Here is a 27,999-nt window from a genome sequence, read left to right on the forward strand (position 1 = left end):
GATCCTGACTAAATACTTAACAAACCAGCAGTATGTCAACCCGTTAATTCTTTGTGAAATTTAGAGCTGAATTACATTTAGCATAGCTCAAGAAACTCAATTTGACATTTCACCATGAAGCGATGCAACATCCACTATTTGATTAAACGATATTTATTTACAACAATTTTTTTAGATTATATAAAGTTTGGCGCATGGTTGCTCCAGAGGGAACGTGCATAAGGTAAAGGTGCTGAGAGGTGAATGTGTGAAGAGAGAATTTTCAAAGAACAAGAGAAGAATTATTAAGATAAGTAACAAAATACACGGTTTACAATTCGCCGTACAAGGTGTCCCGGTCACGTGTCAAAAAATACAATTACAATTTTTCGTGTACAGAATTCAATTCATATTTTAGCACGTTAGGGAAGGGACGTGTACCAGGCTCAATTACAAGGGGGTGTCGACGTTTCGACCCGTCTTAGGGTACAAAGGTAATTTGATGCCTTGACCATGCGGGTCTTCTTCAGGACAACAGGGGAAGAGGGGCAACCTGACGAAGTCCTCAGCTTGACTTAATGGTCTAGCGTGAATCCAGGAGTGGCTCAACCATAGATCACTAGTATCAATAAATCAATGACCATGTGAGTGGTCTTGTCGGTTATGTTTCACAGACACTCGAACTGCAACGCGGACTCAATCCGTTCTGCAGTATATCTGTCCTTCAATTAGGAACGGAGTTCAATTTGGGCTTCTCATTTCCGGACACTGGCCGCTCTGCCTCTAATGCAGTGCGTGCTTCCCGTGGCGTCTCAACCGGGGGGACGCCACGGGAAGCACGCACTGCATTAGAGGCAGAACGGCCAGTGTCCGGAAATGAGAAGCCCAAATTGAACTCCGTTCCTAATTGAAGGACAGATATACTGCAGAACGGATTGAGTCCGCGTTGCAGTTCGAGTGTCTGTGAAACATAACCGACAAGACCACTCACATGGTCATTGATTTATTGATACTAGTGATCTATGGTTGAGCCACTCCTGGATTCACGCTAGACCATTAAGTCAAGCTGAGGACTTCGTCAGGTTGCCCCTCTTCCCCTGTTGTCCTGAAGAAGACCCGCATGGTCAAGGCATCAAATTACCTTTGTACCCTAAGACGGGTCGAAACGTCGACACCCCCTTGTAATTGAGCCTGGTACACGTCCCTTCCATAACGTGCTAAAATATGAATTGAATTCTGTACACGAAAAATTGTAATTGTATTTTTTGACACGTGACCGGGACACCTTGTACGGCGAATTGTAAACCGTGTATTTTGATACTTATCTTAATAATTCTTCTCTTGTTCTTTGAAAATTCTCTCTTCACACATTCACCTCTCAGCACCTTTACCTTATGCACGTTCCCTCTGGAGCAACCATGCGCCGAACTTTATATAATCTAAAACGTGTTAGGACTAGGCAGCACACAGTGCACCAGTGCAAGGAGGGAGCTGAAATGCTCCATATCTGTGTAAATATGGAGCTTTTCTGCTCTCTCCCGTGCAGGCAACGGAGCACAGCAACTTTGCTTGCTGACCTGCGTTGCATGAAAGACTTGTAGCTGCCATTGTGAGTCCAAGACTATGATGGTAACATGGAAGTATTCCTTTAGCCAGATCTGTGATGCTGTTGACACTACCTCAAAGCATTGACTGGACGGAGCTGAGAAATGGTTGACTGCAAGGGATTGACCCAAAGTCCACTCAGCTTATTGTTTCAAAACAAAAGGTCTTTGGCAGCACCAGAGATCAAAAGGATAATTTTTTTTATGACGTTTGAGTTCTTTGTTTTTTTACTTATAAATCAATCGGTGTATCACACAGGAATGAGATCTTTAATTCTTAAAAGTGATTATGCAGCATTTACTTTGGTATTTGTTATCACTGATCACCCGTGCATTTAAACGGAAACAAAATATATATCCAATGTAATACAAATATTTGAGTTAAAATCTTAATTAAAATCAGACACAATTTGATTTATTTTCACATTACTTTTTCCATTTATTTATTAGCTACCAGCTTTAACCATGGCTATTTAATTCATTAAAAAACAGTTCACGACACATAATAAATACTTAATTCATAACCTTATATCATTATCTTATTTTAAATACATAAAATAAATAGAGTGTGGTATACTGTTAATTGTGCAACACAAATATTATTTTTAACGCACTTCATTTACGTTTCTTGCAATCTCAATATCTAGTGTGAATGCTAGATATACCAGCTATGTCGTTTTTTAAAACAAAACAACTTATTTATTTCTCCTCTGCCATATAATAACATTAAATATTATGCTAGGAGAGTGAAGAACATTTGAGACACTTTCCAAGGTTTTCAAAGTCTCTCTCACTAGATCTAGATCCGGAGATTCTGCTACATAAATCAATATTGCTCAAAATGTCCTGTTTGCATTCTCCTTCATTCCCATAACCTACAACTATAAAACTCACACATAGCATTGCGATTCAAAATACACACTCAGACTAAAGAGTTAACTAAATACATGCATACTTGTCTTAATCAATGTTATACGTTCATCAAAATTGCTAAATACATACAAATTGCAAACTCAAGGTAACATATTTGTCGTCTACTTTTGTTTCCCTTCCTAAAGCCTGGCAAAAACAAATAGTTCAACCAGATACTCAAATCAATGCTCAAGCAAACAACATATATCACATGCATAACACATACTTCGAAAACATACAACTCAAACAAATAAGGTAATGCCAGCACTACCTTTCTGTGGCTGGGCGGGGAGTGAGGAGAGGGGGAACAAGGGAATTACAAGATTGTATGAAATGAAGAAAAAGATGGAGAACATTCCAGAATGCTCTCATAAAACATGAGGGATTTTTCATGTTGCAGTAGTTTCTCTTCGAGAAGGCCTCCCACTGCTTCTGGAGCAAATTCTTGGCTCAAGTCGTTGTACCTATTAAAACGACATAGGAAAACACATCTCAAGAAAACATTTGTGATGACAATTCAGTTCAATTTTACATTTTTATGCAAATCTATGTTCAAAACATGGGTCATGACTGAAAAATATGGTCTGATTGCAGATTAGGGCTACGACCCCTCCTTGCTTTTCTCTCCTTTGCTTACTCCTAACTCACAAGCAATCCATCTTTTCAAGCGCTCACCTTCACCTTTACTGCCCACCATGTGTGGATCCCAACTCTTTTTTCATTTGTGTGTCCATTTTGACATCACTACATATGCTATTAATTTATGTCGTGCATTAACTACCATTTCAACCAAAAAACTATTTTCTCTTAATTTTTAATTTTTTTCTATTGTTTAATGCATATCGAAGAGCTACATATGCTTAATACAACCTTTTATCAAAAGTCGATATCAAATAAAGGTGTCAAACATCATGGCATGGTGTATTGTTTTTTTTCTCTCCTTAACTTTTCCCTCTGTGCTATCCATGAGCACCAGTGATGTTACCCAAGTGCACATACATTTTTTTGTAGGCACTGGGAGATTAAGTGGTTTGTCCAGAATCACAGGGTGAAGAGTAGAGTCCGGGACTCAAACCTGATTCTCCAGTTCCAATCTCGGCAGGTTACGCCACATCCTCTCACTCATTCCATCCCCTCCCCTGTTCGGTAATGTAACTACTGATACAATTTAGGATTAGAGCTCATGGCCGAATCATGAATGGGAATAACACAAATGTCGAACCAAAGCTCGCCTCGCCATACAGAGACATTGTCTTATTTTGTATCATCTTCTTACAGCCACACAGGATAGCACTTGGTTTGAGTGCAAACTCTTAGCATTACATGGGCACTTCAAACTGTAGAGGCGTGTTCAGCGTCTGGGGAAAACTTCAGATAGCATATTTTGGGTTGCCATATTTTCGTGTATGGATTCCAGTTGTTGTGTAGCACTAAATTATTATAGTAATATTTTTCATTGCCAAATAATTCCATATACCACGCAATCATATTACTTTGAATGGTGACTTACCTTTTGCCCACTGCTTAGCTATTACCAATTTAGCTTACGTCTACATCCAAAATCTATAGGCCCGATTCACAGAACTAATTTAAGACAAAATCCTAAACTTACTATCATTTACTTATTTTGGTATTCACAGAAGGTACTTACTCATTTTGGTATTCACAGAAGGCACTTACTCATTGATGAGTAAGTGCCTTCTGTGAATACCAAAATGAGTAAGTGCCTTCTGTGATTACCAAAATGGTAGTAAGTTTAGGATTTTGTCTTAAGTTCCGGTAATCGGGCCCAGAAATTCTGGTCTGTTAAATCCAGCCTCCTTGTTCTAGTAATATGCAAATCGAAATCAGCACTCACGTGTAATTTGGATGCTGTAGTGTAAATGAACAACAGTTGCCTGCCCCATCAGAATCATAAATTATGCAGGGACACCTCATAAAAGCAGGTGAAGTCTCTGCTCTCATTACCCAGGACAACGTGGAAATCAGCACAGTAAGTCAGATTCCTGCATGTTATTTCCCAGAATCATATTGTACCTGTGAGTAATTGGGTTGCTGATTGAGGGGAAAGCGAGTCCTTCTTAATCCCTGCCAGGTGAACTACAACAATCACAAAAGTAACCTATGCTTAACCCTCTGGTAGCTTTGCACAAACGCAGTCAGGCTGAATTTAGAGGCAACGTGTAAAGTATTTATGCAGTACTTAAACAGTCATAAAGTGAAAACAACACCAGAAAAATCCCACACCAATTCAGTGTCAAATTTAATAAAATATTTGACGACAAAAAGACAAAAATCCAACCAGCAGAACCCGAGATATGGAATTTCAAAGATTGAGGGCCAGATTCATAAAGGTTTTGTTTTGTGCGTCATTTTTTTAATGCAGAACGGACGCAAAATATCTTTAGGCATAGCCATTTACAAACCAATGCAAATTGTTATTTTCATTGATTTGTAAGGAAAAGTAACACAAATCAGCGCGAACGGCGCTTTGAATTACTCCTTGTCAAGGGGGAGTTCCCTGGGTGGTACATGTGCATTCCTGTGCTACCATCCATGGTTTTTGATGCAAAACCTTACCTCCTAACAATAGTAGACACAGTTTTGTAGCAAAAATTATTGGCACCTCAAAGCAGGCATTAAAAGGAGAAATGTTTTGATTTTATCCTTTCTTTTCTGACTTTGCATGTGTGCTGCATTGTATAGCACACATTCAAAGAAGGGAATGTTGTAATACTTGTAAAAAGCAAAAAGAACAATTGATGGACAGAATGTTGAACAATGCCAAACATTCACCCCTGTACACAGATCTGGGCCTAAATCCATAGTTTTTTTCTCCTCATGCCATGCCAGTTTAAACCCAGCCATATGCAAATCAGTCTTGACCCTGCTCCACATGGCAACAGTCCAGTTGGAACTGCCAGACTAGGTCTTCCCTGGACCAGAAACAAGCATCCAGGGACAGGTTTCTGGGTATCACCCCTCATCCGCCAGGCTAGCTTAACTCTAGTGGCATGGAGTGCATAGAACTCACGTCTGGGCAGGATGGCAAATGCAAAAAGAAGAATTGATGGACAGAATATTGAACAATGTCAAACATTCACCCAAGCACAAAGATATGGGCCTAATTCCATTGTTTTTTGCTCCTCATGCAATTTCAGTTTAAACCCAGGCATTAGCACATCATTTATGACCCTGCTGCACATAGGAGCTGTCCAGCCCGAACTGTCAGGCAAAGTCTTCCCTGGACAGGAAACAAGCATCCATGGACTGGTTTCGGGTATCACCTCTCATAAGTCAAGGTACATTGACTCCAGTGTCATGGAGAGCATGGAACCCACGTCTGGGCACACCCGTCCCACTCGGGGTGACAAATGCAAAAAGACCAATTGATAGACAGACTGTTGAACAGTGTCAAACATTCATCCCAATACATAGATCTGGGCCTAAATCCATTGTTGTTTTTGCTCCCCATGCCATTTCAGTTTAAACCCAGCCATATGCAAATCAGTCTTGACCCTGCTCCACATGTGAACAGTCCAGCCAGAACTGCCAGGCCAGGTCTTCCCTGGACCGAAAGAAGAAAGGCTTGAGCGTTCTCATGAGGAAAAAGGTCAAGACTGATTTGAATATGGCTGGGTCCAAACTGGGGTGGTGTGGTGAGGCAAAGAACGATGGATTAAACTTTATGACTGGGGGTGAATGTTTGCATAGTTCCTCATTCCGTCCATCATTTGTTCATCTTGCTTAAGACTTGTGTAGGCATGGTATTTTGTATTGGAAGGTAACCCTTCCAATCTAAAATCTATGTTAGACTCAGACACATGCCCTTGCACTATGGTGCAAAGCTGTGTGTGTGTGGTGCTCGGCAGCAAAAGCTTGCTCTGGCGCTTGGGGAGGGGAGAAGATCCATATCTCTCTGGATATGGCGCTCTCTTGCTCTCTTCTTGTAACACAACGCAGCACACCATTTTTGGCTGCAGCACTGCATTGTATGACACTTTTGCAAATCTGGACCTTAAAGTAAGTATAGCGTCTAAAAGCAAACTTACGATTTTCTGGTCGTGGAAGACTGGGTAAAAGTTCTGAGTTCAGGCTGACCGCGATGGAGCGTGGACTGGAGGCAGGAGGGACCAGGTTAGTCCAGCTGAAAAGGTTACCTTCTCAAAGTCCAGTGCAAAGAGTTCCGTACGTGCTGGAGAAGGAAGCGAGGAACAGGGAGAGTGTGCTTATGGCCATCGCTGTAGCGCGAAGAGCAGGCTGGGCATCACGGACAGTCGTCACTGTAGCACGAAGAACCTGTGGAGCATCATTTGCTAGAGATTCACGTTGGCGGTCACCGCAGGCTGTCGATGTTATAGTGCAAAGTGCAGATCTCACGTTGTCGCTGACGGTCGCAGTAGTGCAAAGCGTTAGGTTCACTGGAGCTCTACACCTGCGGATGGCGCGAGTGGCAAGATCTTGGTGGAAACTGGCTCGTTCGCGGTTGCTAAGAGCCCAAACCTTCAATTTTTCTTCTTTACAGGAGTGGACTCTGATGCCAGCCAAGGATCCAGGACTCGGGGGAGCACCTATTGAGGATCCAGGACTCACTCTTCCAGAGTCCAGCAGGGCTCAGGCAGTTCTAGTTGCAGGTCCAAGCATCAAGTTAGCTAGACAGAAACAGGGTAACCTCTGGATCTTGTTATGTGCCTGTAGCTCAGAACATATCAGTCAGCTCACCTTTGAGGTCACATTAGAATTGGGTGAAGTGTGCAGTTCAGGTTTTCCTTCTCAGGTAGAAGGGAAGGCCTCAAGTAACAGGGCAGCAGGATGTCCTTCTTCTGTAGTAACCAAAGGTCCTGAAGTATACTGAAGAGTGGGTCCCCCTTTTATACTTGGTGCCCACTTTGAAGTGGTTGAAGCTTCTGGAGTTTACCCCTACAGAATGTCTGGAATTTCCAGCACCTCTGACCTGGCCCCAGTCTGTCTGAGGGCACAATAGGCTAGTGTGAATTCCTTTGCCTGTGGGCTGAGCCAGTATCTTTGAAGTGCAGGTGTGGTAGGTGACAGCTCCGCCCAGCCATTAAGCCAGGATGCCAACAGCCAGACCCTCTATTGTGATGCTGTCTAGGAGGAATACACAAAGACCAACTGCCAACTACATCTAGTCATGTGACCTAGGAACTGGCTGCAAGTACCAAATAGTTAGGGCAAAGAAGTGTCAACTTTCTAAAAGTAGTTTTTTAATCATTGTGACTTAAAATCTGACTTTACCATTAAAGAGGGTTTTAAATTACAATTCCTCAAAGACAAAAAAATGCATTCCTACCACACAAATGTTTTCACTTATTGAATATATTAAGGTAGCCCAATGTTATCCGATGGGAGTGGTAGGCCTTGCAGTAACGAAAAACAAATTGAGGGGTTCTTCACTAAGAGGACATGTAAAACTTAAAAGTACATGTCCAACTTTTTAAATATAATGACCCCTGCCAGCTGTTTTGAGCCATAGGGGGGGCTTACAGCTATTAAAAAAGGAAGGTTTAGGCCTGGAAACAGTTGTATTCTCCCAGCTCACAATGGCAGTTTAAAAATGCACACACAAGCTGCAATGGCAGGCCTGAGACATGTTCAAAAAGACTAATTAAGTGGGTAGCACAATAAGTGCTTCAGGCCTTCAATTTAAAGGCCCTGGGTACATGTAGTACCACTTTGAAAGGGACCTACAAGCAAATTAAATTTGCCAATTTGGTGTAAGGCAAATCTACTATGTTTAAAGGAGACAGCACACACACTTGTGCACTGGTTAGCAGTAGTAGAGAGTGAAGAGTCCTAAATCCAACAAAAACTAATTAAGCAAAACAAGAGGGGTAAAGGCAAAACGTTTGAGGGCGACCCAGCAAAGAGGGCCAGGCCAACAGTACCCATTATGCCCAACCCCCAGAATTACCAGGACTCACAGTTATGGTAATACCAGTGGGGGCTGGAACACGAATAGCTGAGCTAACACTGCGCCACTGTTAAGAAGTACCTTTAGTTTAGGGATTATTTATCATTAAGCAACCAGGCCGCTAACCCACAAAATACCTGCTGAATCTATTAGGGAATTTACACCAAAATAAATTTCAGCAAAAATGTGTAATGCCAGCTACAGCTTTATTTCTTGGTGGCCCTGTTACCAACTCCCAAGGGGGCATTTCTATCTGAAGCTCAAAAATATGATTTGTCACACACAGAGAACAAAGTTCAATATTGCTATTTCATGCCTCCTGCCACTATGCATTGCATTGCGGTTGCTGACAGAAAAAAATAGCATGTAGCATCAGAAGCCTGCCCTACATTAATTAAGGGAACTAAAGAAAAAGGCAGATAACGCATCCACTAATTTTTGGAGAATATCCCTGTAAACAATGAGATATTATTTGGAGAGGATGTAAGTCCTACCCAAGTATTACGTTCCAATCATCTGTCAGTTTAAACTCACAGTTTCAACAATTTAACCCCTTTGCTGCCAGGCCTTTTCACCCTCCTGTGCCACGCCCTTTTTTGGCTATTTGGGGTAGTGCACGCTGAGGCCCCTGTAACTTTTTGACCACATAAGGTATCCACATCAAATTTGCGTCCTTTTCTTCCAACATCATGGCGATTCTGAAGGTACTCAGGGTTTGTGGATTCCCCTGGAGGGGTCACAGAAATGAGCCAAAATACAGCAAAATTTATTTTTTGGGGGGGGGAAATGGGAAAAACGGGCTGCAAATGAAAGCATCTGGGTTTTTCCCTGCAAATGTTATCAAAAAAGGGTTTGTGGGGCTGAAAGCACCATTTCCCCAGCTTTTAGGGGATACCAGGACTTTTGTCAGAAACCCAAAAATTTTTTTCACTGTTTTGGCATTTTTCTGGGACATAGCCTACTTTTGCTATTTTTTGTGCTTTCAACCTCCTTCCAGTTAATGGTAGAAATGGGTACAAAAGCAATAATGGATCCTAGAAAGCTATACATTGTTTAGAAGTAGACAAAATTCTGAATTCAGCAAGGGGTAATTTGTGTAGACCCATCAAGGTTTCTTTATAGAAACTAACAGTTAAATATAGGATAAATTGAAAATTTGTTGAAAAAAAGCGCCTTTTGTGTCAACGTTTTCACCTGTAACTTCTTCTAATTTTGACAGCTGTTTGAAAGCAATATACCGTTACATCCGCTGGACATTACTGGTTGTGGGGATATATAGGACTTGTAGGTTCACCAAGAACCCGACGGACCCAGAGCCAAAAACTGAGCAGCAACTTGCAATGGTTTTTTAATATGTACCGGGTATATAGTAATTATTCTGTAAAAATGTGTACATGGAAAAATCGATATGAAAGACACCTATGTATTTCTGAAATGGGAACAAAATATAGAGTTTAGAAACAGTAGATATTTGCACATTTCCGAAATTGGGATACTCATACTAGCATGAGAAGTATCAGTCATTTTTTAGAATGACTTCTTTTTTACACAATGTCTTTCATTTGGAAGGCTGAAATGCATCGAAAGTCAATAGGTAATGACAGTTCCTTTACAAATCTGAATTACCCTAAGTCTCCCGATAAAAATGGTACCTCACTTGTAGGGGTAGGCATAGTGCCCACGACAGGAAATGGCTCAAAACCCAATGTGAACACACCACATTTTCACAATGCAAAATTACCCTTTTTTAGCAAAGTACCTAGCTGTAGTTTTTTAACCCTAGCTCTGCCGGCACCTAGGGAAACCTAGCAAACCTATACATTTTTGAAAACTAGACACACAGGGGAATCCAGGATGGGGTGACTTGACTGCCTCCCACCAGGTTCTGTTACCCAGAATCCCTTGCAAACCTAAAAACGTTGGGGGATCCATGCAAGCCATACCTCCCTGGAATCCCCCGGCTGTCTAGTTTTCAGAAATGCGTGGGTTTTGTAGGTTTTCCTAGGTGGCCGCCGAGCACCGGGCCAAAAACCCAAGTGACCCCCCTTGCAAAACCAGGTTGTTTTGAGAAAGGCAATTTTCATGTCGCCTCACTACGTTGTGGGCCCTTGCCTGTCGCGGGTACTTGGGCCTCCCACACGAGTGAGGCACCGTTTTTATCGGGAGTCCCGGGGGAACGCTGGGTGGTGGGAAATTCGTGTCAGCCCGGTGATGCCACAACTTTCCCACACCAAAATGTGCGAAAAGGGTGATTTTTTCAGCTAAATTTGAGGTTTGCAGGGCATTCTGGGTAAGGAAACGTTGGGGGATCCACGCAAGCCATACCTCCCTGGAATCCCCCGGGTGTCTAGTTTTCAGTTATATGTGGGTTTGGTAGGTTCCCTTAGGTGGCCGCCGAGCACCGGGCCAAAAACCCAGGTGACCCCCCTTTCAAAACCAGGTCGTTTTGATGTAGGCAATTTTCATGTTGCCTCAATACGTTTTGGGCCCTTTCCTGTCACGGGTACTTGGGCCTCCCACACGAGTGAGGCACCTTTTTTATCAGAAGACCCGGGGGAATGCTGGGTGGTAGGAAATTTGTGTCAACCCGGTGATGCCACAACTTTCCCCCACAAAAATGTGTGAAAAAGGTGATTTTTTTCTGCTAAATTTGAGGTTTGCAGGGCATTCTGGGTAATGAAACGTTGGGGGATCCACGCAAGCCATACCTACCTGGAATCCCCTGGGTGTCTAGTTTTCAGAAATGTGTGGGTTTGGTAGGTTTCCCTAGATGGCCGCCAAGCCTGGGGCCAAAAACTCATGGGACCCCCTTTGCAAAACCAGGTTGTTTTGGGATAGGTAATTTTGATGTCTCCTCAATAGGTTTTGGGCCCTTGCCTGACGCGGGCACTAGGCCTACCCACGCAAGTGTGGTACCGTTTTTCTCTGAAGACTTTGGGGAACGCAGGGTGGGTGGAATTTTGTGGACCCACGCAGATTCCAGAACTTTCCACCACAGAAATGTGTTATTTTGGACACATTTTTAGGTTTGCAATGGATTCTGGGTAACAGAACCTGGTGAGAGCCAGTGAAGTCACCCCATCCAGGATTCCCCTCGGTGTCTAGTTTTAAAAAATGTACAGGTTTGCTAGGTTTGCCTACGTGCCAACTGCGCTAGGGCCCAAAATCCACAGGTATGCACATTGCTAAAAAAAAATCGGAGCCCAGTGGGCTTTCTGCCGCCCTGGGGGGGAATCGGAGAAGGGGGTTTCATCCTGATATGCCCCTAAAGGGGCAGAAAGATTGTGGCTATTTTATGTGGGGGTGGGGGCATTGGTATGACCATTTTGGGCAGCCCCCACCCACACGCATAAAAAAGCCTGCATACTCGCTGGCGCCTAGTGGGCTTTCTGCCCCCCCAGGGGGCAGATCAGGGGCCACTGCCACCATCTGCCCTCCGGGGTATTGTCATGCCCATTTTGGGGAGCCCCTACACTAATAAAACAAAAAAATCCATGGTTTCTAGTGGCCATTCTGCGCCCTCAGGGGGGGGCCAGATTGGGGGCTACAGCTCCCATCTGCCTCCTGGGGGGCAGAAAGACTGTCATTTTTGTGGGTGGGAGGGTGGGGGCATTGGCGTGCCCGTTTCGGGCAGCCCACACCCTAAAAACAATTGGGCAAAAAACTCCCTGGTCTTTAGTGGGCTTTCTGCCCCCCCGAAGGGGCAGATTAGGGGCCAATGCACCATCTGGGGGGGCAGAACGACTGTAATAATTGTTGGGGGGTGGGGTGGGGGCATGGGCCTGCCCGTTTTGGACAGACCCCACCCCTATCTTTTTTTTTTTTAATTCCCTGTTGTCTAGTGGTCTTTTTCCCCCCGGGGGGGGGGGGCAGATTGGGGGCCAATGCCCCATCTGCCCCTCAGGGGGGGCAGAAAGGCTGTAATGGTGGTGGGTGGGTGGGGGCATTGGCGTGCCCGTTTCAGGCAGCCCCCACCCTAAAAAAAAAAACTGAAAACAAATCCCTGGTGTATAGTGGGCTTTCTGACCCCCCGAAGGGGCAGATTAGGGGCCAATGTCCCATATGCCCCCCGGGGGGGGGGCAGAAAGATTGTGATAATTTGGGGGTGGGGTGGGGGCATGGGCTTGCCCATTTTGGGCAGCCCCCACCTCTATTTTTTTTTTTTACAATTCCCTGTTGTCTAGTGGTCTTTTTGCCCCCCTGGGGGGCAGATTGGGGGCCAATGCCCCATCTGCCCCTCAGGGGGGGCAGAAAGGCTGTAATGGTGGTGGGTGGGTGGGGGCATTGGCGTGCCCGTTTCAGGCAGCCCCCACCCTGAAAAAAAAATGAAAAGAAATCCCTGGTGTATAGTGGGCTTTCTGCCCCCCTGAAGGGGCAGATTAGGGGCCAATGCCCCATCTGCCCCCGGGGGAGGCAGAAAGACTGTGATAATTGGGGGGTGGGGTGGGGGCATGGGCCTGCCCATTTTGGGCAGCCCCCACCCTTATTTTTTTTTTTAAAATTCCCTGGTGTCTAGTTGGCTTTTTGCCCACCCGGGGGGGGGGGGCAGATTGGCTACTGCTCCCATCTGCCCCCCAGGGGGGGCAAAAAGACTACATTAGGCCAAAATTATTTGGGGGGAGCAAAGGCCCTTGCCCAAGGGGCCGCTCCCCCCTCCCTGGTGTCTAGTGGGTGGATCCCTGCTTGGGGGTCGCCCTCCTGTGGCGATCCCCAAGCAGGGATACACTGGGGAGGGGTACCATGGGGAGCCGATCGTTATTACACTGAAAGCAGGGGGGGGGCCTCGGGAGCTGGGGAATCTCTTCCCCAGGTCCCGAGGCTATTTTCAGTAAAAGGGAATCCCTCTGGTGCCCGCACCAGAGGGATTCCCCAGGGAATGCCTCATGACGAGCTGGACTCGTCATGGGCACAGCGCGACTGTGCTCCATGACGAGTCCAGCTCGTCACGGGCACAGAAGGGGTTAACCCTCTGCTACACACGTAGACATGAATCCATATTTTCCTTTTCAGCCTACTGGATGGCACAGTAGATGCTTCAGTCGACAGGTGACATTTAACCATCCAAACCATTGGTGTATTTTCTGCACCATATGTCATAGCCTTATTGGAAAGTTAAATATGCCAATGAGGGTTTATTCGATTTTATCATGTTTGAGCGCTCAGAGCACCTACACGTTGGGCTGGTCAGCAGTTCCCCAGTGTGCAGAGTCCGAAAGAGTAATACCAGTTTGCACAAAATGGGGGTGACCAAGTAAAAGGAGGTACTTTCTCACAGCCCCATTACCACTAATCTCTATGTGACACCTTTAGTATTCCTGTAAGAGTAGGGAGCCTTCAGAATTTACTTATTCATTTTAAGTTAAAGCATGCATGTAAATGTATAAAGATGTTTATGGCAACATGTTTGACTGACTGATTCAAGGGTTCAAAAAGTGGTTCTTCCCAAATTCTTGTGAATGACTAATAAGATTGTGGACTCTCTTTTTTGCAATCACCTTATTGTAAAAATGCCTTTTTGGGAAGTGTGTATAGGAGTATTGAACTTGCATTATCATATATATATTAATTCAAATGTGTGTCATTTTATCTTAACTCATTTCCTTTAACCATGTAATTTTTATATTTAAATTGTGCCTGTATAATAATCTGCTATTTCTATATATTTAGTAATTAATGTAAATATTCTGCTGACAAAACATCTGAATTGTTGCCTATTTTACAGTTGGTGATATTGACTGTGTAGTTATAGTTAAGTCTCAATTTCTATTGTAAAGGCATTTTTGGTTGGTTTATAAGTTTGTGCCTACTTTATAGTTTGGCAGACATTATATACAATGCCACTTATGAAATGGTGGCTGGAACATCCATCACATTTGTAACAGAGTAACTCACCTACCAAACTTTAAATCAGGCCCTTTGCTCATCACAAAGTGAATCTGCATGAAATTAGGCTTTTAGTATGTCTGGCTAAACAGGGTAAGGTCACATTTCTGCCTATCTGTTGGTTAGTGGAAGTTATAGGAGGGGGAACGACAATTGCTGTTTCCGTTCAATCAGCCACAGGGAAGTTTTCTCATCACTACAACAATTACACAAAACCTTGCATGAAGCTAGAACTCTGAGTATGCCATTTTCTGATTTGGTGTAAGTCGTCCAGGAAGGTTTAAGATAGTCACAGTATAAAAGAACATTGTGTGGGTTTTGAAGGGTTAAACCATACATTTAGACTCTTGCTGCAGTTAATTTCCTTTGCTTTGATGCTAGTTGAAATGTCTTTACTGTTGGGCAATGCAAGTTCTGCACAGTTGTTTTTTAATTTTTTGGCAAACTATATTTTTAGATATTGTGGAACCAGTTTATATACCTATATTAGATTTTCAGTATAAGAGCACTTCTAATACAGCAGACAGGACAGCTGCTACATTTTGATGACTGTCCCACATCCACCCAATTCTAAATAAGGCACATAGATTTTTTTTCTGGAAGTCATGCTCCTCCAGCATAAGCTGTGAAAACGCTGTTCTTAAGCTACCACTGAAGCTTTCAGTTTTTGCTCCAAAAGTTTGAAGCCCGACAAAGCTGGATTTTGTAGCCAGCAAGATCACTTTGCTACTAACATGAATGTATCACCTCACATCAGTAACAAGATCTACATTCATTCTTAATTGTTTTTCTGTTCTCAGATTTCTCTAATGGGTCAACGCAGAAGTCTCTAGCTGTCAACTCCAAAGGATTAAAAAATATATTTTCAGCTCTTCCATGATAGGCTGAATCTTCACTGGAAATAGCTCTTTGCAGGCCAAAATAGTAGTGCTTAGTATGTTAGGTCACTCCTTTCTTGGGGAGCTTTTAGCCTTGTCCTAATTTCTAGAGTCTAAAAAAATTCCAAAGTTGCAGTGGGTAAATGAATACTAGGTCTCTCCTACCAATCCAAAGATTCCAAGGAAGGGTCCCAGATCCATGTCTTTCTTGACTCAGGGATGCCATTGGATCCAGTGCAATCGCCGCCATCATGCAGTCAGTACTCCCTGGCAGTGCAGTGGTACAGCCAACTGACCATGATAGAGCACATTCAGTCTCTGGGTTCAAGTAGAGAGCAGGAGACACATCAGGCTTTTTCACAGGCTGAACAAGCTTAATTCTTCCATCCCGTGATGTTTCTATCAAGCCAAGGAATGTTCTCATGAGCTGGTGCTGAGATGCCACTTTGATCCAGTGCACTAGTAAGTGATTTGGCAGTTTTGTAAGTCTAGTCCATGCAGCATTCCTAGCACCAGACATCCTACATTTACAGGACTTCCTGCTTCACTTTACTGTATAGCATCCCAGAAGCAATTGGTTCAAAATATGAAAGGTCAGGATCAAATCTCCACATGCCCAAATAGGTCAATCTAATGGAATTTTGTGAATCGCCCTCTCTTCCTGATCTCAGAATAGATTTCCTCTACTGGAACAGAGAAAAATGAAACTGAAATGGCAAACCTACCCCCAGTTTTGAATCACCTTATCATGGATAGGAAAAGGGTATTTCAGCCATCCCCAGACAGGTGATAATAGATGATGGAATACCAGAAATAAGGGATTTCCTGGGTAACTGCAACGATTTCTCAACTTGTTGCTGTATGATACGCAAGCATAGCCACACAATTGGAATGGTTTTACATGTTTGTTAAAGGTTCTTTATGTGTCCTCATGGCTTCAAATGTACCTTGGTATGTGCTTTGCTGTAGGCACTGCTGGGTTTTGTGACGTGGATACACAAAGTCCAGTTTAAACACTGAATATATATATATATTCTATGTTCAGGAATTCTGACGAGCAAGTCCAGAAAAGGGAGATGAGTCATTATATCATTATTGCTATTGATGAATATATGTATTTGTTTACTTTATTGGAAGTTCTATTGATTAACGCAAATCTGAAAATGATATGGGCACTAGAAACTCTGTGGTAGCCTGAGTTGATTAGGCCACAGCAGAAAAGTTCCAGCACGGCAAGGACGGTGACGTCCATGCCATGCTGGAATTTGTTGGGTTAAATAGACAGGGGGAATGTATTCCCATGGCGGGGAGTGCATGGGACACCCTTTGCTCCTCCACTGCCAGACTTTCCATGGCGGGGCTTCTGCCATGAAATGGCTGGTGTTGGCGGAACTTGTAATATGCTCAGCTGTGCTACACCAGCCCCACTGAGCATACAACATTAAGGCACTCGTCCGCCACCGCCAGGGAACAACTGTTCCCTGGAGCAGCCAGCAGTCTTCCGCTGCAATGACTTTGCAAGTCGTAATGCGACGGACGGACCACCATGAGTCAGGCTCTCAGTGCCTCAGGGAAGCTTGGGTTTCAGTTGTTCTGAGATTTGAGGGCTACACATCAAAGTGCTGAGTATGTTGAGAATTCTATCATATGGATTTTATATAGAAATATGCATGTGAATTTTATATGATATGGAAATGGTATCAATGCTCACTATTTTGACTATTTGAAATGCTTTAGTTAAATAGTGACAAGCCACACTATTTGTTCCACTCTCTTCCTTCACACTTTCCTTCAAAGTAACTCGAAGCCAATACTCAATCAATGTTTCCTTACTGGTGGTGTTTAGGAAAATTTCAATTTCAATTAAATTAAATTTTTACAGACAGAAACAAACAGTGTTGCCAATGCAATGTGGAGATCCTTGCCTTCGAAAATCATTTGTCAATCATTGTAAAATAATTATTTTGTATCATTGTTACCTGAACCATAATTAATCAAATATTATTGCAATAATTTCTACCTATGTGATATTCTCCAGAATCCCAAAGTGTTCAAAATAATTAGCGAAGCTAAGAAGAAGAAGAATCTCTCCAAGTGACCATCCGCAAGGAATCCTGGAAACCAGCTCCCTGTTAATAGAGAAAAATGCAATCAGGTTCAAAGACTGAGTCCAAGAAACTCCATAATTCAAATTTACCTGTACATGGACGCTTTGTTTGTTGATAATTTTCAGCCGTCCTGAAAGAACCCCATTTACATTGACTAACATATAGACAGCGTTTACTCTCATATTAACAATACCCTCCTCCGTTTTCATAGAGAGACTGGGCACGGAAATTAATTGACGTATTTACCTTAAATGCTGCCCGTTAATCTCTTTCTGTACCCGCCCACTTGTCTTTTCATTCATTTTTTACAAAAGATAGAGTTATCAGTATAACGATTTACTCCCATACTAACAACACTCTCCTCTACTATCCTAGAGAGACTGGGCATGTAAGTTAACTGACCTATCCATCGCGTGCACTGCTCTGTTTTACTCTTTCTGTACCTATTTCGTTCCTAATAAGAGACAGACCTTAGTATTACGTATGAGACTTATCTGTGGGCGCGAAACCTGAACGCCATAAGATGTTACTCACGTTATTGTTCTCTCATTTGCCAAGAACCTAATGTCGAACTAGGGACACGTTACCTGTTACGAATGAGACTTATCTGTGGGCGCGAAACCTGAACGCTGTAAGATATTACTCACGTTGTTGTACTCTCATTACCAAGAACCTAGTGTCGAACTAGGGACACGTTACCTGCTCGCAATTTCAGAATAATTTTTTGGTTGCTGTGTTTTGGTCTTCTAACTTTTCTTGTAATTTGTTTTCATTTAGAAGGGAGGGCTGATTTTGCCGTTACTGCATATGAATGAGTATGAATGGCCGAATCGGCTACGTTACATGTAAAAAGCATTGCCATTTTTATAATTTGCTACGACAGTTGATGTCTCGAATTTTGAACATCCTGACAGCATACATATGGACTGTAATCCTAACATTTACTTCCTCTTTTTTTCACCCCATACTTTATTTATAGAAATAGGTTCAAATTGAACTCAGACCAACTGGTGAAACAACGGTACTCACCCATTTCACGAGGGAGATTCCTTGCAATTATAGAGTCCCCTACACATACACTAGGGTCCTGATGAAAGCCTATATGACCCCTCGGGGCATGACAAAAGGCTGAAACATGTCGACCTATTTTCTGGACACATTTTTTAGTGCACTAGACCCTAAATAGTCTGCTCTGTGCACGATAAGTAATTTTTAATCTTACTCGAATCCAGTCTTATTATAATTATAAACTGGCTCTTTCGAGTCTTTTAAATTCCCTTTTTTTCACTCACTATATAGCACTTCACCAAACACCTAACACGGTTCTCTGATCACAACTGAAAAAACCAGAGGAATTACCTCCGGGTGGAGGAAGCATTCATTAACCCGATGATGATGCTGTCACGTTGTCAAGTAGCGGATAATCGAACATACCGCTAGAATTCCACCTGTGAACTAACACGTGATTGAGGGTTTCTTAACAGTACTTTGTACTGTAGCTTTTAACCCTGGTTCTTTCAGGACCTGTGATCCACTCACCATTGATATTTAAACGTTGAAGACAAAGAAGCTGAGTGGGTCATACCCCTTCTTTCTCCCTCCTTTTGATTTATACACAGATAATTTTCAGCCGCCTCACAAGTGATCACACACATTATTTCATTAATAGCTAATGGGTTTGGTTGGTATTTCCTATTCATTTTGGCATCTCATAGCAATGTAAATAATTTGAACTACTCCAACACAATTCTAATATTTTCATTTATTGCCTTTGAAGGGATGGAACTAATGAGTCAGCCTTACCGAAAATAAAACCAATGGGATCTTTTTTATGCAAAGAGTTTTACAGATTGTACACTGACCTTCTAAATGAACCAATCTGCTTGAGTCAATGTCTGGATCCGAATAACACAAACATCAAGTTGTGTCCCCCGTCAAGTACACTATCCAAAAGCCAATTCAATAGTTACCCTTGAAGAGAAAGCCTTGCAGAAAAGATGATACACAACTGCCCAAAAGCAGAATTATATTCTATTTTATATTCCTCATTCTTAACTGTATTAATTGAATTGTTTGTGTTCGACAAAGCAGGACACCAATTGAAATCAAGGGTGCAGTGATATAAAATAATAAGTAAGGGTCCTGCTAGCCAAACAAACATAACTTTTCACCGGTACACAGTGACAATCAAGTATAGCTCAAGGTGTTATTGATATCTGCCAGGACTCTGTGTCAGAGAGTCCCAGGGCAGACAGGGTTACCTGACCCCTGTTGTACTAACAGGACTAGAAACGTTACATTTACTAATGCAACACATAGCACCTAATAAATCACAGTCTGATCAATCCTTTGTATTATAAAATGAAAAAAATCCTTTGATACACACGCTACTAAATACTATGCACACATTTACAAATAATCATTTACTCTGGTGGCACAGTGGACTTATACATCCACTCTAGAGATCTGTGTTTGACCTGACGGTCACAGGTTTGAATCCCAGAGGGTCCACTTTAATCTTTTCTGAGGTTGAAAAGATAAGTACCGTTGAGTAACAATTACCATCTGTAAGTTCACCACCAAGACACCCTTGAACAAGGGTTTTACAAAAATGTCAGGTGGACATCAGTATGGTGTTATCATTTAATGGGGCCTCACAGACGAAATGTGTTCAATAGGTTGAAGACGGGGGTTCATTATCATAGTTATGGATTGTTGAGGTGATGTACTGCTGGAATTTCTTTAATTGTGTTTATGAAGTTCTTGGCCAAGGTGTCTCAGAGCTCCTAAAAGAAAAGGGCAGCACAGTTGCTCATAGCCTTTGGGTTGTTGATCCAAGAGATTACCTTAAAAAGCTCTTTTTGTAGTGGGCAGCCAAGGTTATTGTGATTTTTTGCTGGAATGCCAGAATGCCAATCTCTAAACTTTGAAAGCTGAAGCACTCCTTTAACAATAGTATGGGCGGCTCTGGCTCTGGTTGAGAAATTGGAGAAAGTGAGGAAAAATTCTGTAAATTATCATTCAATTATATGTACAACCATTGCATTTGAATACACCGTGTTTCCTCTGCAATGAGCCATTGCTCTGCTGCTGCGTGATGGCCATTTAGAATAAAGGAGTTATTTTCTTGGTGGCTTAATTTTTCTCTATTTGTGATTGTGTATCTTATTTTTCATCAATCTACCTTTTGCAATAATATGTGGGGATCCCTTGATTTCATTCATACCCTTTTGTATGCATTTTGGTTACTCAATTCCAGTATTTTTTAATAAAATGTTTGTGGACCTTTAAGTGTTATTTCTTCAATCTACTGGTCTTTAGTCTTGGTGTTTCGCATATCACCACATGCAACCTTGGAAATGGTTCTTTTTGAAGCACAGAACCCCTCTGAGTCCAGCCTTTCTCTTTTCACTGTGTGGAACCACTCTGAATTTGGTGATAAGAGAACTCCTTTGGACTTGACAATAAATCAGAATTTTGATCGTCCGTTTCAAATTCTATCTGAGGGTAAATTATTACACCATCAGCAACTGAAATATAAAGATCGTCATGTTGTGTAATCAGAATTAATCTCAAATAAGCTATTACCTTTAGATGCTGCATAAGATGTTTGAATAATAAACGCTCCAACAAAACATCCGGCCCCATTAAAGAGAGTGAGAAAATGCATTGAAATCCCTCGTATTCTGCCTGGTACACGCCGGAAAGTTATCATTGCACCTTTGTAAAAAAATAAAAAATGAAAGCATTTGTAAATAGAATCTTGTTTAAATACAGTTAGTGCACCAAATAGTTCTCGGAGGTTAAAGAATTTGCAAAATATATTTTGGCTTACTGAATTATATTGACCTGCAAACTATGGGGAAGATTTATAAGCCCCTTGCTCCACTTTTGCATCACTTTTAACATGGGAAAAGTGACGCAAAAGTGGAGCAAGAGGCTTGTAAATAGGCCCCTATATCTCTGCATGTTTCTTTCACTAACACCTTAAAAACGTACATTAAGGACCTAATAAGAACCTATTCTAGCTTGCATTTGATCATGAGGGTTTCACGCAGAACCTAATGGTAATGCAAGAGCCCACTGATTCAAGTGAAATCAGGTTAGAACCAGTGCCTAATTTGTACAAAAAATAAAAAAAAATGTGCCAAGACCCTTCTTGGAAGACCACCGCATCCTGAACCACCCATTGGCGCGGTCAGCACTGCAATGACCGTACTAACATAAGTACTGACCATTGCACTCCTAAAAGGCTGACAATTCAAACTATGCCAGACCACCCAAAGCTATACTAATGGTGCGAGCAGTAGGTATTGTTAATTATTAATATATATTGACTTATTAAAAAATGCTGTTGTGCTCATCTCAAAATTAGGCAAACTGTGCCACCGTATGGTGGACTGTCATTAAAGCCTGTGCTGGCAATTAAGTGTTGGTGCCGATCACTGGAAACCACCGGCTCAAATTAAGCACTGATTAGAACTCATTTGCTTAAACTATATGAAAACATAAACATGCATTAATATGGTATGAACCTAAACTTCAACCATTATCTTGATAGGCCACCCTTTTGCTAGTTGGGCACAATATTTGTATCTCAATAGGTTATTTTGAGTTTGGCATATACTCGAAAGAGACATGTATATGTTCTAAATATTACAGATGAACATTTGCCCATATTTGACGGTTGATCCACACCCGCAAAACTTGTACTAATTTCCTTACATGTGATTGCAAGTTTGTTAGACAAAATAGGCAAATTTAATGAAATTCTGTGTATTCATGTATTAGAATCAAATTAGAAAATATTGTCACATGGCTGTGGATGAATCAACAAAAAAAAGAATACTCCTTTTATTTTCACCAGCATAGATATTAGTGTAGACTATATATATTTCTATTTTTGAGTAAATCTTCATAGTACTCAATTCCACTAATCCGTCATATAGACCACACTTCATTGGTCCTGGAACTTCTAGGGTCTAGATTAGGATGGGAAAATTGACACTGGGCGTTTGATCAGATGCACTGAATGATGATGAGTATATTACAGTCTTTGAGGAAATTGTTAATGGATATATTGAAACTAATGGTGGCGCTGCTGAATGAAAAGGTGCACGAGACGCTGTAAATGTGTTAACGAAAGGCATGGCTACTATCTACAATACTGAAAAATCCAAGATACTGATCCCAACACAACACATATTGACTCAGGTAAATTAGTATAGCTTAAAAATGCCCCCGAGACTGTCAAGATAAGTTCAAAACTCTTGTTAAGAATAGAGCCTTTCTGCTATCTTGAAGATGAATTACCCAACCATCATGTCAGGGAGAATAATAATTCAAGCCAAGATCTTTGCATGACCTTTAACTGACATATACAGTATCTTGTTTTTTTATCAATTCTGAAAATGTGCGTCTTTCTGTTAGTGTTTCTATTTGACCCATCTACTGCTATCACCCTGCTCGTGAGGCCGGTGTGGTTGCTTAATCATCTGCTTTTGGCCATATTCCTTTAAGTAACCCATGCTACAGAGGTACTTACAACAATGTGCCATGCCTTTCCTGATGAAGGTGTTTTGTCCGACGAAATGTGCATAGACATACTTTTGATGAAAGAATCAATAATCCAAGACACAGTTTTTCTGTTCTAAATGAATAAATTGTCTTAAACTATGAATTGTTAAAAAATAATCTTGTGTAACAATTTGGTAGGAAGCCAGGTTCCGATTAGTTAATGCTGACACTGTGAACAGTATTTTATATCAACTCATTTGGTGGTATGTTTAATGTTGTTTGTATGACTGCTAATCTGAAGGTTAGCTGTATTGTTGTATGATATTTTTCTTGGATTACAAGGATCATATTGTCATTAAACTCTTAGCAACATGGAATTTATAGATAGATATTGTATAATTTAGTATTTGAATAAATAGTTCATGCTTCCTTATATTTATGCTCGCTTAGCCTTTATGCATCCATTGTGAATTTTATCCTTCTAGTTATAGTTGTTATAGTTATTTTATCCTTGGGTCCAGTGACCTCCTGTGCATTTAATTTCGGCAATGTGATTGGAGTGAGTCTGTGAGTTGGTGTGAGACTGTCTCAGTGGATCTATAAGTGGTTGTGAGATTGCCTGAGTGGGTCTGTGAGTGGACGTGAAAAGTGTCTGAATGGGTCTGTGAGTCGGTGTATAAGTGTTTGAGTGGGTCTGTGATGTCTGTGTTAGTGTCTGAGTGGGTTGGTGAGTGGGTGTATGAATAAGTGAGTGTGTGTATATTTGGTTTATTTTCTGTCTGAGTGGGACTGTGAGTGGGTGAGAGAGGGCCTGAGTGGATTCCTGTGGAAGGAAATACAAGTTACTGGTAAGTACGCTTAGAATTACTTTTCAGGGTCAGTGCTGGGCTAAAAGATGCAGCCCTCCTTGAATCCTGAGCTTCCCTGGCGGCCAACTAGCCCACCAGGTACCTCCAGTATGCACCAGGGAGCTGCGTTGCAGAGAGGTGTTAAGAGGCCACACCCCTTTTTACAACACTCTGCAACGCAGCTTCGTGGCGCTTAGTGGAGGTACCTGGTGGGCTAGATGTCCCCTAGAGGACCTCTGGATTGAAGAGGAATGAATTCCCCAACTAAAAATGCGCCACAGGGCGTGTTTGCACAGTATCACCTCAGGCCCCGCCCCCTACCATCACCACTGTGCAAACGCGCCCTGTGGCGCATTTTAAGTTGGGAGATTAACTCCCCTTGAATCCTGAGGTCCTCTGGGGTCCAACTAGCCCACCAGGTACCTCCATTAAGCGCCACAGAGCTGCGTTACAGAGAGGTGTAAAATGGGGCGTGGCCTCAGAACACCTCTCTGCAACGCAGCCCCCTGGTGCATGCTGGAGGTTCCTGGTGGGCTAGCCCTAGGGGGTCAGGGAGTTTCTACCCTGCCCCCTTGTCGCGTTTTGCGCCTTTTTTTTGGTTTTCTTGTGCCTCGGTTCTACCGAGGCACAAGATGGCTGCCAACAATTCCTGATTCAGAGTGTTGGCAGCCAATTAGCATTCAGCTCGTGCTCGGGAGGATTCGGGGAGGGTGCGGGGAGGGTGCGCGGATCCTCCCCGGGCATAGATATCACTAACTTTTTTACCCTAATTTTCTCAGGAACTACTGAACGGATTTACACCATTTAAGCAAAAGGCACGAGTCTGAACTGAGGACTACCTCTTTGCCAAATTTGGTGTAATTCCGTTCAGCAGTTCGAGCTGTAGCTGAGACAACAGATCCTATGGGAAATTGCATGGGGAAAATGCGTTTTGGGACCCCCGTTTTTCTCGGCCCCGCTTGACGAATCACCGCGAAACTTTCAGGGTAGGAGCGGAGCGGAGCTGGCCAAAAGTTTGGAAAATTTCGCGAACATTCGTCAATCGCCGCCAGACATATTGGGAATAGAATGTTGCGGATTTCCTATGGAAAATAGGTCCTAACTATAATTATCTACTGGTGACCGCCAGTAGATAATATATATATATGTATATATATATATATATATCAAAACACAAGGTTGTCCCACTGAAGATGCCTCACATGAAGGGTGCAGACTCTAGCACCGTCGGCGGCAGCAGAAACAGCATCCTCGCTACCCTTGTTAAAAATGTAAATGCCAAACGCGTTTCGAGCGATTTGACGCTCTTGATCACTGGCTTCACTCTGGCTTCTCGGTTAGGCTTGAATATTACTTCTAATCAAATTTCTTCTTCGTTTTGCAGTTTAAATCGCTCGGTCCAGTCTTCTAGTTTGAGACTTCAACAATATAAAACGATATGCCAGCTATATTACACCCCATAAAAATTTTCAAAATGGTCCAGCAATAGCTCGAATAGCGAACGGACAAGGTGTCCTAAATGTGACTTTCTAGCCGCCAATCTTGAACATATGATGTTCACGTGTCCTCGATTTACGGAATGTTGGCATAAAATTAGTCAGGGTATGGCTCAGATTCTGTCACAACCAATCACACTTAGTCTAACTAATGTACTTTTAGGCACTCCGTTGATAAATAATTCATTAGCAGTCCCGCAAGCCGATCTCATTAACATACTGATCGGATGTGCCAGACTGACTATTGCTAGGACATGGATTTCAAGAAACCCACCACATGTGATGGAGTGGTGGCTCCTTGTTAAAGAAATGTATATTATGGAATCTTCTCTCGCTAAGATTAGAGGTGTTAAATCTCTTCAAAAGATAGACAGAATCTGGGGTTCCTCAACTATATGAAGGCCTTTCAGATTGGTAGAGGGCTGAGAATGGTGAATACATAACTGTTCGAAAGAAGGCCGACCAGGGTGATGTCGGAAGGAATGTGTGTTCCCCCTTTTTTTTTTTTTTTTTTTTTTTACCAATGTCATTTATGCCTGCTCTCTCATAAGTAATATTTTTTTTCTGATTCCTAATTCTGATGAATACTTCTCCGCTCCGCTCGGTATACTTTGTATTTTAACCTATATTATGTCTTGTTTTTCCTTTTAAATATCTTGTTGTTCTGATCTCTTGTCCTGATCGCAATAAAAATTTAAAAAAAACAACAAAAAAAAAGATTTTAAAACAAGGACAATATGCAGTAATTGGATGTGACTGTTGTTTAGTGAAACATGCCAAAGGAAATCTCATAGAAAACTCAGTTGTGAAATTCCAGATGAGAGAGAATTTTTTTATTTAGCACTTTAGCAACTGTTCAAGCAATGGCGTAGTGAAACTGAATAACTTGGACATTTTGACTGCTATGAAGACTCTTTTAATGCATGCAAAGATAACATTGCATGTACAATTTTTCCTATATATCTACACATGTTAAATGATGGAATTGAACAAGAAAAGACTATTACAGCTGAAATAGCTAACAACAGTTCTCAAGATAGTCAAAGTTCTGGTCCAGCTAGTCAAGATCCACTGGGACAATCAATTATCGAAAATGAAGCAGCAATAGCCATGTATGAAGTAGAAATTGCAATGCAACAAGCACAATAAGAAAATATTACGTTGAAAAACTTGGTAGAACAGCTAAATGTTGAACAGAAAGAAATATATGTACAATTGATAGAACAGATACAACATGGTTTGATGCAAAAAAAGGAATGTATATGTTCATCATTTAAACCTATTCTTATGTACATCAGTGGTCAAGCTGGAACAGGTAAAAGTTTTTTAATCAAAGTTTTGACTACTTATCTCCCAAAAACTACAGATTCACATTTGTCTTGCGTTGTAATAGCTCCTACTGGATTAGCAGTGCACAATATTAAAGGAATTACTTTACATAGACAACCTATGTTACCAGTTGAACATGATAATAAATAAGAATATCAGAAGTTGTCTGGAGATGCTTCTTGTGAGGTGTCAAGAGTGCTGAAGAAATGAAACTTCTCATCATAGATGAGGTGAGCATGGTCTCAAAACTTAATGTCTACCTTTGTACACTTGAGAATGCAACAGGTTTTAAAAACAGATTACGATGTTCTGTTTGGAGGCAAACATGTAATTGTATTAGGAGATCTACTACAACTAACTCCTGTGAAAGGACAACCAGTTTTTAAAACAGTTGTGCATTAAGACACTAGGAAATGTTTGGGAAGTTTTGGAAATGTGAATATATGGTTACATTTTGAATATATAGAACTTATAAAGAATATGCGATAAGCAACTGATGAAGATAATGGAAATATTCTGAAAGATATAAGAATTGGTGTCCTGAGCAAACATGGTAAACAAGCTTTAGAAAGTCAGTTACTAAGGAACTTGTTCACAACTGAAAATACAGTAGCTGAAGTAAAGTATAAGAAAATTGGAGAAAAGAAGTCTATAGTTTGCCTAATGCCTACACTGTAAGAGTGTTGTACATTTAACAAAGAGCTTCTAAAATTGGAAAAACAAGAAATATTTCAGTTTCAAGCTATTGATAAAATAGAGGATCAGGGAGTGACCTTTCCTCTTTTGAGAAACTACAGAGTAAATTGGACTCTTTGGAAAAGTCTGTATCTAAAACTGCTGGCTTAGAAAAAAGTTTAGATGTATGTATAAACTGTTTGGTAATTTTGCGGCGTAATTTAAATGTAGAAGGAGGTTTAGTAAATGGAGCAACGGGGAAGTTGTTGATTTTGTAAAATATCAAAACAGAATAGGAATAGAATTCCTGAAAATAAAATGTGATCAGATTACAGAGATAAAACAGTTTGGGTGTTGTGCTGTACGTTTTTAGCTTGTAAAAGATTTGTATGTTCACAGAAAACAGTTTCCTTTGTCTTTAGCATATGCAGTAACTATTCATAAATCTCAAGGTTTAAGTGTAGACAGTGCTTTGGTACATATTGGAAGTACTGTGTTCAAAGAGGGGATGGCATATGTTGCATTATCTCAAGTTAACATTGTCTGGTTTGTATTTGATTGATTTCGATGACAACAAGATTAGTGTTGATGTAAATTGTGTAAGGGAATATAATCATTTAAGAAGACTTTATGCACCAAATTTAGGTGAATGTCCCATTTATGAGAAACGTGTTAAATGATCTAAACAAAAATATGTTAACAAATCAAGTGCTGTTGTAAAGCATAAAAAAATCGAACAGAAAGGAAAAGGTGTAAAGAAACAGAAAATGGAAAGTGTTGATGACGTTGTGGGATACCAATTGGAAAATAGTTCAGGTATCAACTGCTATGGTAATGT

At 41.5% G+C, this 27,999-nt stretch overlaps 1 protein-coding gene across 1 annotated transcript in view; it reads right to left on the bottom strand.

Annotated features, from left to right (window-relative positions):
* Positions 1 to 2,017: 2,017 nt before the first annotated feature.
* SLC15A5 (solute carrier family 15 member 5) overlaps positions 2,018 to 27,999 on the bottom strand; it is a 374,719-nt gene continuing 348,737 nt past the window's right edge. The window contains exons 7-9 of the mRNA XM_085650569.1: positions 20,885 to 21,016; positions 17,209 to 17,317; positions 2,018 to 2,959 (exon numbers count right to left, since the gene is read on the bottom strand). Coding sequence (XP_085506695.1) covers positions 2,812 to 2,959; positions 17,209 to 17,317; positions 20,885 to 21,016 — 389 coding nt within the window. The 3' untranslated portion in view covers positions 2,018 to 2,811. The remainder of the gene's footprint in view (positions 2,960 to 17,208; positions 17,318 to 20,884; positions 21,017 to 27,999) is intronic.

This window comes from Triturus cristatus, chromosome 4_1 (genome assembly GCF_964204655.1).
Source record: "Triturus cristatus chromosome 4_1, aTriCri1.1, whole genome shotgun sequence".
Lineage (NCBI taxonomy): Eukaryota > Metazoa > Chordata > Amphibia > Caudata > Salamandridae > Triturus > Triturus cristatus.